Consider the following 18,505-nt stretch of genomic DNA (forward strand, 5'->3'; position numbering starts at 1 on the left):
CAATATCAAGTTGCGTTTCCACTGTCGGCCCAGTAGATCCACAGTGCTACCCTAAAACCCGCCCTTAAATGATTAGTTCACTTCAGAATTAAAATTTCCCTGGTTTCTCGAGATAAGACTCTTATTCCTCGTCTGGGATCGTGTAGAGCTCTTTGAAGCTGCACTGAAACTGACATTTGGACCTTCAACCCACTGAACCCCAGTGAAGTCCACTATATGGAGAAAAATCCTGGAATGTTCTTTTCGACTGAAGAAAGAATCATCTTGGACATCTTGGATGACATGGGGGTGAGTAAATTATCAGGGAATTTTAATTCTGAAGTGAACTAATCCTTTAACACGCCTCCACAGAACACCACACGACCTCACCATTTCACCAGCTGACTAAAAACTAGCTAGACAGAAGCAAACATCTGATCTTTACTTAAAAACTTAAGATTCCAGCATCGATATTTGACCAATGTTTTACAATAAAAAAAGGTTACAGTAACAGTAATTTCCATTTCACATAAAAAAAAGAAAAACATATTCCGTTATCAACAAAAGAACCGGAGACTGATAAAACATGAAACAAAATAAATACACAATTGAAAAATGTTTTAAATGTCTTAAATGTTGAGGTTAGCTGGTAACCTGGTATAACATGGGATAATAGCAGCAGTATTTGTTCATGTTCATGACCCATCCTCAAAGCCCAGTTGGCCAGCTTTGGACCAAGGTATTCAGCGGGCCAATAACCCCTGGCCGTTGGCCCAAGGAAGCCCCGATGAGGCCAGGGAAATGACGGTGGAAACACGGCTAATGTGTAATCAGGGCTGAAGAAAAAACAACAACACTTCAATTCTAAAACTCTTTCGACAGAAAATAATGCAGGAGACTGAAATTTGCTCACAAGAGCAACCTCTTTATTTGTGAATCTTTCAATTTAGTTACAAAACATTTGCATTTTCTTGAAATGACAAAAGGTGTGGGTAATATGAAAGTAATCAGTCATTCATAAACCGTTTTGCTGGTAAATAAAAAAAGAAGAGAAACAAAACAAAAACACTGAACAAACAAACAGCTCCTGCACAGTCTCCTGACATCAGTCCAAACATGAAGGAAATTTAGGAGAAAGTTTATACATTCCAAAATTATGCTCCCAGACTTTCTAGGAGAGCAAAACAGTAGCTTGGATCAGCACTTGATTTAATGCTAGAGTTAACCAGAACAATGATATCGTCTGAAATGGTTGAACGGACTCTGTTGGTGTTAAAGAAAACTCAAAGCATCACAGGCACCCTCAGAAGACCAACAAAAGCCATCAATACCTACCTGTGTGCGTGCAGCCATATCATTCAGAGAGCTTTGGGTTAATGCTCGCTATATCGCAGCTGGAATTAACATAATGCCTAGAGAGTGAAACCAAGATCTGGAGGACAAAGCAAGCTCTGGTCCCATTCCATACAACAGAGTTTATCAAACTCTGAATTAAGTCTTAACCACTGTCATCCACTTACGGTAATGCATTCATACATGTAAGGTGACTTTAGATGGTCTATGTGTTTTCTCCCAACAAACAAATGTTCGGAATACCGAAATAATCATATATCAGGATCAGATGAGTCACTGGAGAGGCACTGTAATTAATAAAGAGTCATTCAATGCCAAAAACAGCAAATCCAGTCAGTGTCCAGAGGAAGAGGAAAGATGTGCTAGTTTACAGGGATCACGTTCCCTGAAAGAAGGGTCTGGGAATTAGCTGTGAGTGGAGTGCATGAGAAGTGACCTCTCTAAATGTAGAACTGATGAACAGCCAGCTGATCCATGAACGGTCGCACCAGGTTATCGGTGGCGAAGTAAAAGACCAGGCCGAAGGTAATGGAGATGGGGAGAGCTGGAAGGGCCTTTTTGAAGATCGCCAGGAGGAGAAGAGTTAGGCATAAACCCTGAGGAAAAAACAAACAAAATCAGACTATTGTAAATGCTAATACAAAAGTGAATAGGTTATTTGCATTCTTGATTTAATAACACTCTAACATAATTTGCTTTGAATTATCTAATGCTATTACATTGTTAAATTCAATATAAAAAATTCACTTTCTTCTGGTCTCATTGTGAACGATTCATCTGTGCATGTTATTGCAAAGAAAAAAGTATCAAAATCTAATAACCAGCTCCACCTATAAAACAACTTTATTTTTCAGATGTTGTCACTACTTTTCACAATCTAATCAATTCTCCTGGATAAAATCAAGTCCAATGTTTCTCCTCACTTAACTCTGTTTCACATTCAGATGGGTTCATGTTGAGGGCATTTTCAGATCTGTAGATTGCAACAATTTTAATCCCTGTTTCGGAACAGGGAGTTTCACAAGGCCAAAATATCTTAATGGGTCAATGACATGGCGTGCACATTTGTGTGTCCAAGCGCATTATTTCCTTTTAAAATATTTTGATAAAATTCATGACATGCATCACTTTATTCTATAAAACCTATTTAGTTTGAATTCATTTTTAGTACATTTAAATAATACATTCTGTTATCATAAACCCCCAAAATGTCAGACAAATGAACTGTTTAAAAAAAAAAAAAATGAAAAACTAATATTACCTAGTTTTTTAATATTACTAATGGCATCATTTTAGGTTTGAAACCTTTCATATAAACACATTTTATAAATATCAGTAATTTTAAAGCTGTTGAGATAATTGAAAAACACCAATTTGAATGTCAGGGTGGAACAACTGCCTGGTTTGACGGTCCACTGAAGTGGTTCACTTGCAATCTGTCCCAGAGTTCATATTCAGGAGGGCCTAGACCAATTAGATTGTTTTTTGGTGTGTATCCTAGTGCGATTGACATGTTCATATATATGCCTAAACAAACTCAACTAAGGGAAAAATGGGTCCAAAACAAACGCTCCAAACAAGCCAGGTGTGAAAACGCCCTTAAGTGTGCGAATAATTTTTGGGGCCAGTGTACATGACTAGAGAATACCTGAAATATGTCTTATTTAGTGAGTTTTCTGAGGGACACTTACGATAAGAATCGCCACAAAGCAGGCTAGCGTCGTGTTCCAGTCACCGCTGGCTGTAGCTGAAGCTTTACCCACCAGCATACTGTAGAAGATGAAATCTCCCAGTCCCAGTTTCACACCCCCTGAGAAACACACACACACAGACACACGTCAGCAAGTGCACAAAATCCTGCTCAAGGTGGCTACAATAGGCAGTGAGGGTTTTGTTAATATTATGCAACTTCATCCACCAGATTTTCTAAAAACATCTGAAATAATAGGCAACATAATTTAAACAATTAGTTTAATTTTTTATATCACATATCTCATTACGAGCAGAGATATGTGACCCGTGCTGGCAAAATGAGTCCTGAATGCGCACAGGGTCACATATAGTAAACAGATACATACTAGTAATCCTATTATGCAGCGTTTCCTATTAATTCCACAGTCTTATCTGTCCCTCTACAGTCTTATAATGAACTTTTAATTTTTAATTGATTTTTAATTTCTCATTATAACATAAAAGATCACTAACAGTGTATTTTGTGCCATCACTTTGGCAAAGAGCCTGTCAATCAAACTAAAACGAAAGCGTGGCCTAGTGCGCTTATCAAATCAAAAGGCTGACGTATATAGTCTGTTGCATTGCGTTTCAAAGCGAAACACGAAGTTTACTTTCATGAATCAGTGTTTTCAGCGTCTCAGTTCACAGTAAATGCCAAGTGTGGGTCTCTGCATGTAATGGGTGTGCCGAAAGGTCTTCACAACTGGTCGCAGAAGCTGTCTGTTAGGCTGTGACCCCAACCAGACATTGCTAGTTTTCCTTACAGTACACAGTAAACATGACTCAGGCACTGGATTCTCAGCGCTGGTAAAATAAAGAGTGTGATCAAATGTAATCAGGCTGCTGTCGATCATTAAAACAGCCAAATATCGGCTGTTATATGGATTGAGCATTATTTTACAGCAGTGTTGTTCACACAGTGTGCACTAGAGCATTATCTGTAGTGTGATTACACACACATGCTGTCAGGTCCAGTTCACACCAGGTATTAACATGAACCTCAGATGTTTTTCCTCTAAACCCTAACTCTATCCATCTCTTGCTATAAAAGCGTGTCACTGCATGTTGATCAAGCACTTGAATGTCATCTGAGCACTAGGGGTGTGTGATACTGACAAAAAAGATATCTTGACATTGTCTTGAGTGTGTTTTTGTGTTGGTGTTTTAACTGGTTTAGGCCTGCTGTTGACAGATGACTCCATGACTCATATGCTACATATTCTGTGCAGTGAGTTAATAATTTAAAAAAAATGAAATGATATTTCAAATATGAATATAAAACCGCCAATAGAGGAGTCATTCATTCAACCGATTCATTCAAGCATCTGATTCATTAAAGAACAAAGCAAGTCACTCCTTGTGTATTGAACTGTTTTATAAAATCAAGATCACATTTGCAGTCGTGCTGATATTGGGGAAAACCTCACACTTGCTCATGTGATATTGCGTAACTATATCATATAGAAACATCGCACACCCCTACGTTTTGAGCAGAACGCTCATGGTCATGTGACCTGTGACCCTGCTGATACTCACTCTCTTCTTCGTCTTCCACAGGTGGCGGCCGTGCGGAGGGCATCTCCTGGATCTCTCGTCTGCTCTCCTCAGTGGACTGAATCGGGCCGAGCTGGTGCTGCTGATGATCCACCCACGCTGGCGTGAAACCCCCATCATCCTCCGGCTGAGCTGTGGGCGCCACAGCAACTACAGGAGACAGAGAGACGCCACAGGAGAACGTTCATACCGACTGTGATTACAGATGTCTGGAAAAGGTGTTTAACTATTAATTTGTAGTATTGAGTTTAATACTTTTATTCAGCAAGGGTACATGAAATTGATAATCATAAATGTTTCTTTCATATTAGAATGATTTCTGAAGGATCATGTGACACTGAAGACTGGAGTAATGATGCTGAAAATTCAGAGGAATAAATTACACTTTACTATATATTCACATAGAAAACAGCTGATTTACATTGGAATAATATTACACTGTTTTTACTGTATTTTTGATCAAATAAATGCAGCTTTGGTGAGCAGAAGAGACTCTTTCACAAACACTAAAACAAAATTAACTTTTGAACAGTAGTATCCAGTATATTTAATCAAAGAGCTCCTCCTTACCAATGAAAACAACAACATCTTTTTAAGTCATAGATCTGAAATGAACATTTCTTCTGTCAAGGAAACAGTGTCACGAACATTATTACACGCAGCATGAATACATGAGCATGTGCGGTGGTACAGCTCCTCCGAACACTCACCCTGGTTCTCCTGTTGAGGAACTGGATGGCTGGAATTATTCCTGGTCTCCGCAGTGTCCGCCATATTAAACAGCCACACCATGGTTGCTGATGAATCAAACAAGCGCACATGTAAATGAGACAGTAACAACTGAACACTCGAGTAAAACACTGAGTTCACACAGGCTGAGAAGACAGGAGTGCAGAGGTTATCTTACAGGAGTAGATGAGAGCTGGGAAAATGGGTTCATTCCTCTCTTGAGCCGTTTCGACCAGGATACGCAGAGGTCCTTTAGGGCACAACACTGCCAACAGATCTACAGAAGTGCAAGAAGAGATGATTGCAGTGTTAATTCACACAACAGGGTCAAGTCTTAGGAGTTCACAAAAAACAATACAATAGTTGATATCTTAAAATTCTGACTTTTTTTCTCAAAATTTTGATATAAACTTGGAATTACAAGAAAAAAAGTGAATTGTGAGACATGAAGTCCCAATTAAAAAGTTAAGTTACCTTTTTTATTCTGTGGCAGAAACAAGTCTCCATAAATACCTGACACTACCTAAATATGATTTTATTTATGATTAAATTAACCAATATCAAAAATTGGCATCAGGCACTCAAGCTCTTAGGATCTCCATTTTGAGTCAGACATGAACAATTCAGTGAACTGGAGGCCGGATCATTGAATCAGCTGCAATCAGATCAGTTCAATTAGCGAATCAATCATTCAGTGTGATTTGTGAATCGATTCAATAGGTTCATTGAAAAGAATCAGCTTGTTCATGAACCGACCATCACAGGGTCTCGGAACGGGTGTCGAATAATTAGGAATATGTTTTTATGAAATGAGGTGTTAAAAAGTAAGATATTATGCTTTGGAGTGTATAGAAGTAAGTTTCCCAAAATACAAATAACCTAATACAGTAGGGCTTGGGCGATATGGCCAAAAATATTATCACAATATTTTTTTCCATATCATATGATATTGATATTTATCACGATATTCATTTACCATTAATGGGAAGGAAATGCTTTCCACATATATATTAGACTTTGAGAATGAATGTAAACATGTTTGTTCACAATTAAACTCCACAGAGTAGCTGCTTTTTAATTTAGAGTCCCATTAAATCCATTTTATTTTTCTCTAAATTTTGTGTTTTACATTTTATTTTTTTGGGATTCTGTGTTTTATGATTTAACACAAATTTATATAAACTTTAAAAATGTAATCAAGCTTTTAAAATGTAATCAAATGAAAATATAACTTTGCATTGTTATGTTTTGTCAAATAAGATGCTGCACAATATAAATTTACTGTATAAATTTAAAACATGGATGAAAATATCTTGGTTGTATGATATTTCTTAGAAATATTATTATTATTGCTTTGAGAAGTACAGTTTAGTATACAGTAGTGATATATTTGTGTTATAATTTATTGAAGTTAAAATGTTTTGTTGTGAAGATCTTTCAGTTTCAGTGTGAATTTGACAATAGTTTTCCTCAAATTAAACAGAGTAAAGCTCATGAAGAGACTCTCAAGCAGCTCTAGAGATGAAGTTCACTTGTTCATATATAGAGACGGCAGACAATGAAAACACCACGAGTGTCACATGATGTGTGTGAGTTTGCGTATCAGACGAAACTGTGCCGTTCATTCACACACACATATTAGCGACATGCACTGACTGGCTGTTGTCGCATTTATTTCTGCTGTGTGATTAATCCATTATATCAAATAAAAATGTCCAGAGCTTATCATCACTTTCGACATAAATTTTATCACGATCTTGATATGATATCGTTTATCACCCAGCCCTACAATAAAGAACAGATGCTTGGAAAAAAGTAAGTAAAAATACAGTATATAACTGTAAACATGAACCAGATGAACTTATAATAAACTCAAACAGAAGCTGTCCTCAGTGACTGACCGTAGACAGATATAGCAGCGAGGATGAGCCAGGCGGTCCACTCAGGGAGGTACTTGATGAAGACCAGAGCCATGAGAGCGCTGATCATGATCAGATACGCCTGCTGGAGCCGCAGCGGACCCTTCCAGTGGATACAGATCATTCCCACCACACCGAAGTTCCAGATGATCAAGGCTAGCGTGAAGTAGTCCATGGCCACGTTGTACGTCTTGAACACTTCCCTGGTGTGAAGAAACACAGTGCATCTGTCATCAGAACCAACGCTTTCATGCCACAAGATGAACATCAGACACGGTCATGGCCTTGATTATTGTTAACTACATTTTACTTCATTACTGTCAACAATGATAATAATACTCTTCCCACCACCGACTACGCACTTCTGTCCAAAATACGTCAACACAGGATGAGAGTTATTATTGTTAACTAATACAAAATCCATTAAAAAAAAACATTTCTGTTACTTACAGTAAAATTAACGTTAAATGAAATAAAATAAATTACTAAATTAAAAAAATTATTTTATTTCTGCTAGTTGCATCTCATTTCTGTTTAGTTTAACTTGATGTACTATATTAACTACAACTGAAATAAAAATATATAAAAATTAGATAGTAACATTTCAACTAAAATCACGAGAACAGAAAATACAAAAATAAAAACTAATACAAAAAAAATAAAAAAACTGCACTTTAATAACAGCCTTATACATCAATTTTCCCCGTTAATTACAGCCCTAAAGCAACACTAGGACAAGCAACGGATCTCACCCCAAATAAATGAAGGAGAAAAAGAAGAGGAGGAGAAGGTTGGAGAAGAACAGCCAGGCTTGAATCACCTGCAAAAAAACAAAAACACAAATGATGAACGTGCAGAAGAACAGCTGATGTGAAGCGCCACACAAACACTGGAGTGAACAGACCTTGTAGCATCTGTACTTGTAGAGCACCACCAGCACCAGCGTCATGACCACAATCACACTGATCATGATGGTGGCGTTCAGCATGGAGTTCAGGGCGCGCTGACCCACCGTCTCTGTGTCCTCACGAAACGGAGTGTAGATCCTGCAAACACACACAGATGTCACTCTCAAACCTGTCCATTACGCCCGACAGACTTAATTATACTTAAATAGAAAACAAACTCAACTCTTAAAGATAATAATGCTCTTTCAACATTTAAAGCTTTCATTTGAACACAGACAACCTTTGGAGAACATAACAGATGATGACCTTGATTTCCTGGAGGAAGACTAGAGCTACTTCAGCACTAAACTGAGGCTTAAACTAAACCTACCAAGAAGCAGGTTTAACTTCAGATTAATGTCGTGTTTCAAAGAAGACACACACACACAGACACACACACACAGATATATAGATATGGCATAACAGTAATAAGACAGCTAAAGGGTTAGTTCACCCAAAAATGAAATTTCTGTCATTAATTCCTCCCCCTCATGTCGTTCCACACCCGTAAGACCTTCATTCATCTTCAGAACACAAATTAAGATATTTTTGATGAAATCCGAGAGGTTTATGACTCGTCCATAGACAGCAATATAATCAACACTTTCAAGGTCCAGAAAGGTACTAAAGACATCGTTAAAACAGTCATGTGACTGCAGTGGTTCAACCTTAATGTTATGAAGAGACGAGAATACTTTTTGTGTGCAAAAACAAAACAAAAATAACGACTTTACTCAACAATCTCTTCTCTTCTGTGTCATTATCTTACGTTGTTTACGTCCAGCGCTTCCAGGTTCTACGTCAGAACGCCGACTCATTATTGGCCGGCTCCTGCGTCAGCATCACGTGATCAGCTCTGGCCAATACTGAGCCGGCATTCGGACGTAAACACGGAAGCCTTCACTGTGATTACTGCGGTAAGATAATGACAGGGAAGAGTAGAGATTGTTGAATAAAGTTGTTATTTTTATTTTGTTTTTGTGCACAAAAAGTATTCTCGTCTCTTCATAACATTAAGGTTGAACCACTGCAGTCACATGACTGTTTTAATGATGTCTTTAGTACCTTTCTGGACCTTGAAAGTGTTGATTATATTGCTGTCTATAGACGAGTCATATACCTCTCAGATTTCATCAAAAATATCTTAATTTGTGTTCTGAAGATGAACGAAGGTCTTACGGGTGTGGAACGACATGAGGGTGAGTAATTAACGACAGAAATTCATTTTCGGGTGAACTAACCCTTTAAATTGTGCTAAAATAATTTTTGGCATACTGTTATACCAAAATATTATTTGTATTTATTAACTATAGTATGCATTTAAATGTTATTGATTTAAATGTTAGTATATGTCAGCATGTTATTCATAATGATATGAAATCTAGAATCACTATTAATAACTCAAAAATAAATAAATAATTTCTGAATTGAAATATAATAATAAAAAAACATGAATTATGCAAAATATGACAATGCAAAAAGTGATTTTGGTTCATAAAGATCTCAACTGATGTGATAAAATTATCATACAGAGTAAAAGCTAACGGTTATGAGAAAAACATGTGCAAAACAGAATATAAGAGGACAGATTTACAGTTCATACAGTAATGAGGGGGTCATTAGCGCTGCCTAGAGGACAGTGACTGTAACTGCATCACTGGACAAACTGACCTGCTTCAAATGATTCTTTTCTCATACACCACATGGTTTAAGCTACTGCACACAGAGGATGATCGTACGGGGCAACAGACTGTAAAATATGGTATGGGGGAAATGGATACAAAATGGGGCCAGAGCAACTTGATCATTTCAGACAACCAGTCGGATCTGAAGAAAATATGAATGAAAGGTGTTTGCTGTGTAAAAAAGCTCTGATATTCTCAGATATGGCTCAGTCCCTCCTTCAGTGCAGAGATATGGGAGTGTTATTCAGACATTTTATCATTAGCCAGACAAAAATCTTAAGCCAGATGTTTAATATTTGGCGTTTCCTCCAGCGGGAGTTCTTCTCTATATCAGTGTCAGTGTTTCTGAAACGCCTCCATCTTGAGTTTTCTTCACAATATTCCTCATTTAAATAATTCATATGCAGAATAAAGGGGCGGGGCCTGGTTGAGTTAGTTAGTAGTGTGTTGAAACTGGCGGTTATGGTAAGGGGCGGGACATTTCCCAAACACCAATCACAACACACTGCTCCAGCCGACCAATCAGAGCACATTGTGCTTTTCAGAAGGAGGGGCTTCTTAGAGACAGGAACTAAACAGAGCGTTATTGACAGACTGGGAAGAGAGGAGCTGAACAATGGAGAATATGAGAAAAATAATCAACCTGTTCTAGTAGAGCCCAGAAACAACATCAAGACTTTGTGAAAGAGCGTAATATGAAAATCTGACTCCAGAGATGATACTCACAGCTGCTGTCCGTCCTTTTGCGTGTAGAAACTGACGGATTTGATCGTTGCCACAACCACCACCATACACAGCGTGACGGGGATAAACAGCATAATCACATGTTTAGCTCCATATTTGAGAGTCAGTTCCTCATCCTCGTCTTCCTCGGCGTCTGTGACCACCTGTGGGGGTCGTGCGGTGGGCGGCTGTCCGTTGAGCTCCACCTCATTCCGGCCGGGAGCCGCCGTGCTGCCCGTCTCAGTGTGCCGGTTGATCTCCGCTCCGTCATTTGACTGCAGAGAGAGAGAGAAAACAGAACAGGAGTGAATGTGTGAAAGTTAGGGGTCGGTAAGATGTTTAAATGTTTTTAAGAGTCTCTTCTGCTCACCAAGGCTGCATTTATTTGATCAAAAATACAGTAATATTGTGAAATATTATTCCAATGTAAATCAGCTGTTTTCTATGTGAATATATAGTAAAGTGTAATTTATTCCTCTGAATTTTCAGCATCATTACTCCAGTCTTCAGTGTCACATGATCCTTCAGAAATCATTCTAATATGATGATTTGCTGCTCAAGAAACAATTATGATTATTATCAATGTTGAAAACAGTTCATATTTTTGTGGAAATCGTGATCCATTTTATTTTTCAGGATTCTTTAATGAATAGAAAGTTCAAAAGAACAGCATTTATTTGAAATAAAATCTTTTGTAACATAAATTAGTCTTTACTGAAGCTTTTATCACGGTGAACGGTGTAAGTGTTGACCTGTATTAATAACTTCTTTTTCTGTGACAACAAGAACTCTGAACCTTTAAATGCAATAAAACAATATTACATAATAAAATGTATTAAGTAAACAAATGCTTCAAACAGATTAAAGTGCAAAAGAACAACTATAAAGGACAATAATCAAGAATCAGAACATTTTCCATCAGTCTATAGGGCATGTTTTAAAATGTATTAGTGTGAACAAATAAATAAAATAGCATATTAAGTCTTGAAGTATTTGGTGCTGTGATGAACACCACAGTTCTTTTGCTAGCAAGTGCCTCCAACAAAAGTCTTTCAAAGATGTCATGCCATGAATGAACGTGTGGAAAAGGACATTAACATCTAGAAAACTAACAACGTTATCTGTTGAATCCTTTCATCACGTGAGCGAAGCGCAGTGTTCAAGAGCACACACACGTGTAAAGCACCGCCTCATCCCGGCTGTGACGGGGAAATGAAAACACGGAGAGAGTCCCAGAGTTTCCAGCTGTGATTACTGGAGTCAGATAAGAGCGAGTGACGCCTGCAGCTACAAACACTGATAAATACCTCAGTCTCACATGGGTGCGGCGCTGAACACACCTCTTCCCATCTGCAGTGTTATCACGAGGAAATGTTCTCAATGTTTCTCCACTTTAATCCATTCTCATTTTGATGAACCGATTCTGATTCTTAAATCTCAAGAATCGATCTTTTACTCTATGCGGTTTTCAGTTGATAAATGAACAAAACTTCACTAAACATTATTTGTAGCTCCTGTCATCCAATATTCACAATAAGATTTGTTGCTTTTGATTTGAAAAGGTCTCAGCTTTCAAATTCTGTCAAACTAAACTCAAACAATAATAAATACTGTGAATACATCCGTATTCCCATTTTATGTGTTTTTTTATGACAGCCTGTTTAAATATTTATATTTTAAAAATCAAACTTGACTAGAAACATAACTATGTCATTATATAAAGTTATTATTGGGTCATTGACGAATGAGGTTTTTAAAAGTGTAAAAAAAAACATAATGAGATATAAGTAATTTTGAAGATCATTATGTGTTTTTTTTATAATCAATTAACACTGATTTTGTCATTTTTTACAAGATGGACAAAATTTGTCACCAAAAAAGTCATTCAGTTTTACCAAAATTTCGGTTTTACCGAATGACACTTTTGGTTACACCGAATGACGATATTTTCACACAATGCTAACAGGCTGATATCTAACTAGCTAGCAAAAGGACAATCAAACATTTTATATTTAGTACAAGTTTTTAAAATATTACAACATTTTCCATGTTTTATAGCGGTTGTACCGAATGACCTGATGTTTCGGGACATGCGTATGAGCAAGTGAAAACATGAATTTATCAATAGTTAAGAGAGAGTTAGTTACTTTGCTTCACGACCATGTGGTCCTTTGCAGGTGTCTGAATGATGTCACATCCTGTCACATGATATTGACCGCATGACTTGATCATGACTTGGTTACTCCGAATGACGTCAATGAAATTCATTTTTCCGGACATTCTTTCTCATAACAAAGCAACGACTTTTACACATAATTTTAATATCATTTTGCACTATGTTGATATATGATGATATAAAATCATGCCAGAATAAAAAATATATACATTTATTACATTTTAAGATATTTTAATCACAAATGAAATGACTGTATTGGCCTTTGGACGGTTAAACCGAATGACACTTCAAAATCTTTACAATACCTTTATGTGTAGCAAAATATAATTAAAACCTTTTGGATTCAATAAAGGAGATCTAGTTGTACTACCTTACATACTTTGGATGTCATATCTTTGTTTTTTACTATTATTAGGCCTTTGGACAAAAAAAATGACCCGTCACATCACTGACCCTATTATAAGAACTACCTTATGTGAAATTAAAATGTTTGTATATACACCAGTTGTTTATTTTAAACTTGAATATTATAGTAATGTAGTTTACAGCGTTAGCTGAGAGATTTTCACCTGTACTCTACATCTACTGTACCTGATATATTCAATCAATCAATCAACCTATTCAAATCAATTAAATTGAATTGAGATTGAAACTGAATCGAATTGAAATGAAATTGGTGTCAATACCCAGACAGTCCTGCTAATAAATATTAAAAAGAACTAATCTACCATATAACATTTACTTCTCCAATCCCTAAAATACATAATAAATAATGGTGTTTAAAATAGTGCTGCCAAATCGATTAATCGCATTTAAGCGCATCTAACATAAAAGTGTGTAAATATGTGAGTGTGTGTATAGACACATACTTTATGTTAGATGAGATTAATCACGATTAATCGATTAGACAGTTTAAAACAATGACATAATCACAACATGAACCTCTAAAATCAGACTTACCACATTATTGACGGCATTTTCCACATGATCAGCCATCGATGCTGTGAAGTGACCCAGGGATCATAGAAACACCAGGACTCTGGACTGAGACCACACAATAACGTCAATAAAAACATAATAATGTGAAGATGATGACTGAGGTCAATGCACATCTCACACTAATAACTTTCAGACAGAAGAACTTACAGCACATAATATAGAGATATGATCTCTGTGGTTGAACCACGGTACAATGCTGGTATCAGATGGAAATATTATTCAGCTTTAATATATATATATATAACGACTTCCATGTTCTCAGAAACTGTGGTATTACACAACTCTCTAAAGGTTCTTCAGAGAACACCACAGTATTACTTCAGTGTATCTCAAACCCATGGTGTTATCATGGTATTATCATGGTATTTGATTGAACCGCAGAAGAGTTTCCTCAAATCTCACTCTGCGGAAACACGGTTTCCAATTCCTCTTCAGATCGAGGAAAAAACAGATTTTCAATTAAAGAAGGTGTAAAATAAGTAAACGAGCAGCGCTTAATGTCATAACAATGTAGCTCGAGGCTAGTTAGCGCATCTGATAGCCGCTTGATGATCTACTGTAGTGCTAGATAAATCACACGAGTAATGTCTGAGTACAAACTTTACAGCTAAAAGGAAACAGCCCTATAGTCATACACCACTTCATGGAAAATTAATAAACGGAACTGTTCAAATAACATAATTTATAGGTGAGCGTCTGACAAACCTGGAGTCTGAATTCACACTGATAAAAGCCCAACACTGTGAAGCGAGGCACGATCCGACAGAGAGGGGCTGCGAGAGGTCAAAACAATTTGATTTTCAAAATAAAAGTCTCGTTCTCGACAAGTTATTTAACTTTCTAGTAGGGTTACTAGTTTTTTTTTTGTTTGTTTGTTTGTTTCATTTTTATAAACGAGTAATTGTAAATTAAAAAAAAGTCGGAATTGAGAGAAAAAAAATCAGAATTACGAGAAATACACTATAAAATAAAGGGTCAGAATTGTGAAGTAAAAGTCGCAATTACCTTTTTTATTTTTATTCAATGCTAACAAGCTTCCATACTTAGGCTTTTAGGTGCACCTTCATCAAAATATTTTAACCTTTTAACATTTATATTTATTTTTTATTATTATTATTTAATTGATTTTTGTTTCATGGGATTTATCCAGCTGGAATATCTGGTACCCTGGTTGGTATCACTGAGATAGTTTGAAATATAAAGGAACATACACAAATCAAAAGCAATATATATATATATATTTTTTTTTATTATTATGGGACACTTTTATTTTGAAAACCACACTTCCTTTCAGTGGTTTCTGGACTCCCGCATGTGGAATAAACTGGATGATGAGTGGGATCGAGGCATGGTACATGGATGAGTCCAGTGAGGACCAGAGACTCCCTCACAGACTGACCCCGAACCAGCCCGTGACTCTCGAGCAGCTCGAGCAGATCGGAGTTTACTACTGGAAGGTTCGATCAGGAGTCACACAGATTAGTGCTCCACACATCACGTGATACATACGAGCATTATGAGGAGAAACTCTGCGATATTTTCATTGTTTTGATGACAGTTATGCTTAACATCATTTAGTTTTACTGCACTAACCCTTTAAATAAGTATCTTGGTACTATAAAAATATACCCTGGTATTCTTTTTCAGTTACCATTGTATATGAATACAAAGTACAAACCATCAATATAAACTATATAAACCACCATGGGTAGATTTTTCCAAATGTTCTCCACATTTATAGTTAACTAAATGCATCAAAAACATTACCTGTGTTTTTTTTTTCATTACTTCAAATAAAATAAACGTTAATGGAAATTTATATATTTTATTTTAACAATAAAATATATAAAAACTTATATTTTTCAGCTAATTTCCAAGGCAACATTTCTCATTTTTGTTTAGTTTAAGAAGTTGAAGTACTAAAAAAAACTAAAAATCAATAATACTTTATAAAAAAAATGAATAAATTAATATATATAAATTTCTAATTCACAATATTAACAGAAACTATAATAGTAGCCTACATAAAGCATACTAAAATGACAGTTTTTGATGGTTCTGCCCTTTTTTCAGTTAAATGCTGATATTTATGAAAATGACCCTGAACTGCAGAAGATCCGTGAGGAAAGAGGTTATTCCTTTATGGATATTATAACTATTCACCCGGATAAACTTCCTGATTATGGGAACAAAGTAAGTTATGCATATCTACATGAGATGAGAATAATTTTCAGCATATGCTAATGAGATCCATCTGTAAATCTCTGATTCCAGGTGAAAATGTTCTATGAAGAACACCTCCATCTTGATGACGAGATCCGTTATATTCTGGACGGATCGTCTTACTTCGATGTGAGGGACAAAGATGACCGCTGGATCCGAGTGGCCGTATCTAAAGGCGACCTCATCACACTGCCGGCGGGAATTTACCACAGATTCACCGTTGATGAAACCGTACGTGTCTTCAGAATTCACTGAAGCGTTCACATCCAGTCATTTACCAGAAACACTGTTTTTCTCCTCAGAACTACACTAAAGCCATGCGTCTGTTCGTCGGTGAGCCGGTCTGGAAGGCCTATAACCGTCCAGCTGATGACTTCGACATCCGTAAGGCCTACGTCAGCTCCCTCAGATGCTCCTGATTGGTTTGGAGTTGATGAAGCAGCCAATCACAGGATTGATGATGTGATCTTCATCAGAACGAATCTCTGTAGTGCCTTTAACCAACTCTCTTGACAGGAATCATGAGTAGATGTGTGTGTCAGCACTAATGATAAACACTTTATACAGTTTTATTTCATATTTTGATTGTTATGATGATGAATTGTAGAGTTTAATGCTCTCACGTGTTGTAGGATTAATTAATTACTTTCTATTAAAAGATGTGGGGATTAACTACAAACTGCTGTGTGTTCATGTTTTATGTTTCCATCCAAAGTTGCAAATGTAACTTTATATTGAATATATTTGAATATATTTGGAAGAATGTTTGTAACCAGGCAGATCTCGCCCCTCATTGACTACCATAGTATTTTTTCCTACTATGGTAATGAGGGGCGAGATCTGCTTGGTTACAAACATTCTTCTAAATATCTTCCTTTGTGTTCAGCAGAACAAAGACACTCATACGGGTTTGGAACAACTTGAGGGAGAGTAGATGATGACAGAAGTTCATGTTTGGGTGAACTATCACTTCAAGGCCAGACACTAGAGGAGAACAGGGTAAAAATGTAACTAATATACAGTATCTCACAGAAGTGAGTACACCCCTCACATTTTTGTAAATATTTTATTACAAACCCGATTCCAGAAAAGTTGGGACAATGTACAAATTGTAAATAAAAAAGGAATGCAATAATTTACAAGTCTCATAAACTTATATTTTATTCACAATAGAATATAGATAACATATCAAATGTTGAAAGTGAGACATTTTGAAATGTCATGCCAAATATTGGCTCATTTTGGATTTCATGAGAGCTACACATTCCAAAAAAGTTGGGACAGGTAGCAATAAGAGGCCGGAAAAGTTACATGTACATATAAGGAACAGCTGGAGGACCAATTTGTAACTTATTAGGTCAATTGGCAACATGATTGGGTATAAAAAGAGCCTCTCAGAGTGGCAGTGTCTCTCAGAAGTCAAGATGGGCAGAGGATCACCAATTCCCCCAATGCTGCGGCGAAAAATAGTGAAGCAATATCAGAAAGGGGTTTCTCAGAGAAAAATTGCAAAGTTATCATCATCTACAGTGCATAATATCATCCAAAGATTCAGAGAATCTGGAACAATCTCTGTGCGTAAGGGTCAAGGCCGGAAAACCATACTGGATGCCCGTGATCTTCGGGCCCTTAGACGGCACTGCATCACATACAGGAATGCTACTGTAATGGAAATCACAACATGGGCTCAGGAATACTTCCAGAAAACATTGTCGGTGAACACAATCCACCGACAATTTAAGGTCATTTTCATGATGCCAATAATTTTGCAGTTGACTGTATATAGGCCTGTGTGTGTTCGTGTAAAGCAAGGCCATTAATATGTCTTGTTGTCTTTTTTTTTTTTTTTTTTTTTAAATTAAATGTATTTTATTTTAAAATATGCACACATTCACTCTTATTTGTATGTCAAACATGCAAAATGTTTCATCTTGCAACATTCAGTTATGAATTACATGAATCATATAAATATTTCAATTCAAAATGGTGATTTGATAAAATTACAAGATAAGAGTAGTTTGCATCACTGGAAATCCGACTGTTGGTTGCTTAACATTTCTTTCGTAAAACAGTTGTCAAATATTAAATGTTTAGATCTTGCAGTGGTTACGTAAATGGGGACAGTGATGAAACAAAAGGAATTTAAAAATGTAAAATCTTTCCATTTTTAAATAGATCTGTATTCCTCGTCATGCCCCCACTACTGTCTACATCTCGTATTCCAGTCATGGTATCTAGTTCAAAACAGGCAAATCCACCTGATGCTTTGGTTGTACACGTGATACATAATGTAAAATATATTAAATGACTTATTTTATGGTTGATGTTACACAAGCTATTTTTTATGGTATGATTTCCAATCAGGCACTGACTCAGGCTCAGTCGTTCAAGGGTCCTTGCAGAGGAGCTTTTGAACGCGGGCAAAGAATAAACACTAACAAGAAGCGACACTCAATAGAACGTTCCATTGAAACACCGGCGCCC

The 18,505-nt window shown here is 36.6% G+C and overlaps 2 protein-coding genes across 3 annotated transcripts; one reads left to right on the plus strand and one right to left on the minus strand.

The window, feature by feature from the left end:
- Positions 1 to 883: 883 nt before the first annotated feature.
- On the minus strand, positions 884 to 14,588 carry psen1 (presenilin 1). 2 transcript variants are annotated; one of them, XM_051868523.1, is made up of 11 exons: positions 14,504 to 14,588; positions 13,760 to 13,843; positions 10,627 to 10,898; positions 8,173 to 8,314; positions 8,021 to 8,088; positions 7,251 to 7,471; positions 5,528 to 5,626; positions 5,331 to 5,417; positions 4,603 to 4,770; positions 3,024 to 3,142; positions 884 to 1,928 (listed from the first exon to the last, which is right to left on the minus strand). In XM_051868523.1, exons 2-11 carry the CDS (start codon positions 13,793 to 13,795, stop codon positions 1,773 to 1,775), a joined length of 1,368 nt encoding a protein of 455 aa, XP_051724483.1. In that variant the 5' UTR covers positions 13,796 to 13,843; positions 14,504 to 14,588; the 3' UTR covers positions 884 to 1,772. The 2 variants fall into 2 exon arrangements, with proteins under 2 accessions (XP_051724483.1, XP_051724484.1); XM_051868524.1 differs by lacking the exon at positions 14,504 to 14,588 and adding an exon at positions 13,946 to 14,471.
- Positions 14,589 to 15,058: 470 nt separating this feature from the next.
- On the plus strand, positions 15,059 to 16,700 carry adi1 (acireductone dioxygenase 1). Its single transcript, XM_051868530.1, has 4 exons — positions 15,059 to 15,255; positions 15,872 to 15,991; positions 16,073 to 16,252; positions 16,324 to 16,700. Exons 1-4 carry the CDS (start codon positions 15,127 to 15,129, stop codon positions 16,438 to 16,440), a joined length of 546 nt encoding a protein of 181 aa, XP_051724490.1. The 5' UTR covers positions 15,059 to 15,126; the 3' UTR covers positions 16,441 to 16,700.
- Positions 16,701 to 18,505: the final 1,805 nt, after the last annotated feature.

This window comes from Ctenopharyngodon idella, chromosome 17 (genome assembly GCF_019924925.1).
Source record: "Ctenopharyngodon idella isolate HZGC_01 chromosome 17, HZGC01, whole genome shotgun sequence".
Taxonomy (NCBI): Eukaryota; Metazoa; Chordata; class Actinopteri; order Cypriniformes; family Xenocyprididae; genus Ctenopharyngodon; species Ctenopharyngodon idella.

Excerpts from the sequence above, each read along its gene's own strand:
- psen1 (XM_051868523.1), bottom strand. The coding sequence starts at position 13,795 with ATGGCTGATCATGTGGAAAATGCCGTCAATAATGTG. Across the intron at positions 10,899-13,759 it reads AAAATGCCGTCAATAATGTG|TCAAATGACGGAGCGGAGAT; the intron begins GTAAGTCTGATT and ends CTCTCTCTGCAG. Across the intron at positions 4,771-5,330 it reads TCCTCAACAGGAGAACCAGG|TTGCTGTGGCGCCCACAGCT; the intron begins GTGAGTGTTCGG and ends TGTCTCCTGTAG.
- adi1 (XM_051868530.1), top strand. The coding sequence starts at position 15,127 with ATGATGAGTGGGATCGAGGCATGGTACATGGATGAGTCCAGTGAGGAC. Across the intron at positions 15,256-15,871 it reads TCGGAGTTTACTACTGGAAG|TTAAATGCTGATATTTATGA; the intron begins GTTCGATCAGGA and ends CCCTTTTTTCAG. Across the intron at positions 16,253-16,323 it reads GATTCACCGTTGATGAAACC|AACTACACTAAAGCCATGCG; the intron begins GTACGTGTCTTC and ends TTTTCTCCTCAG.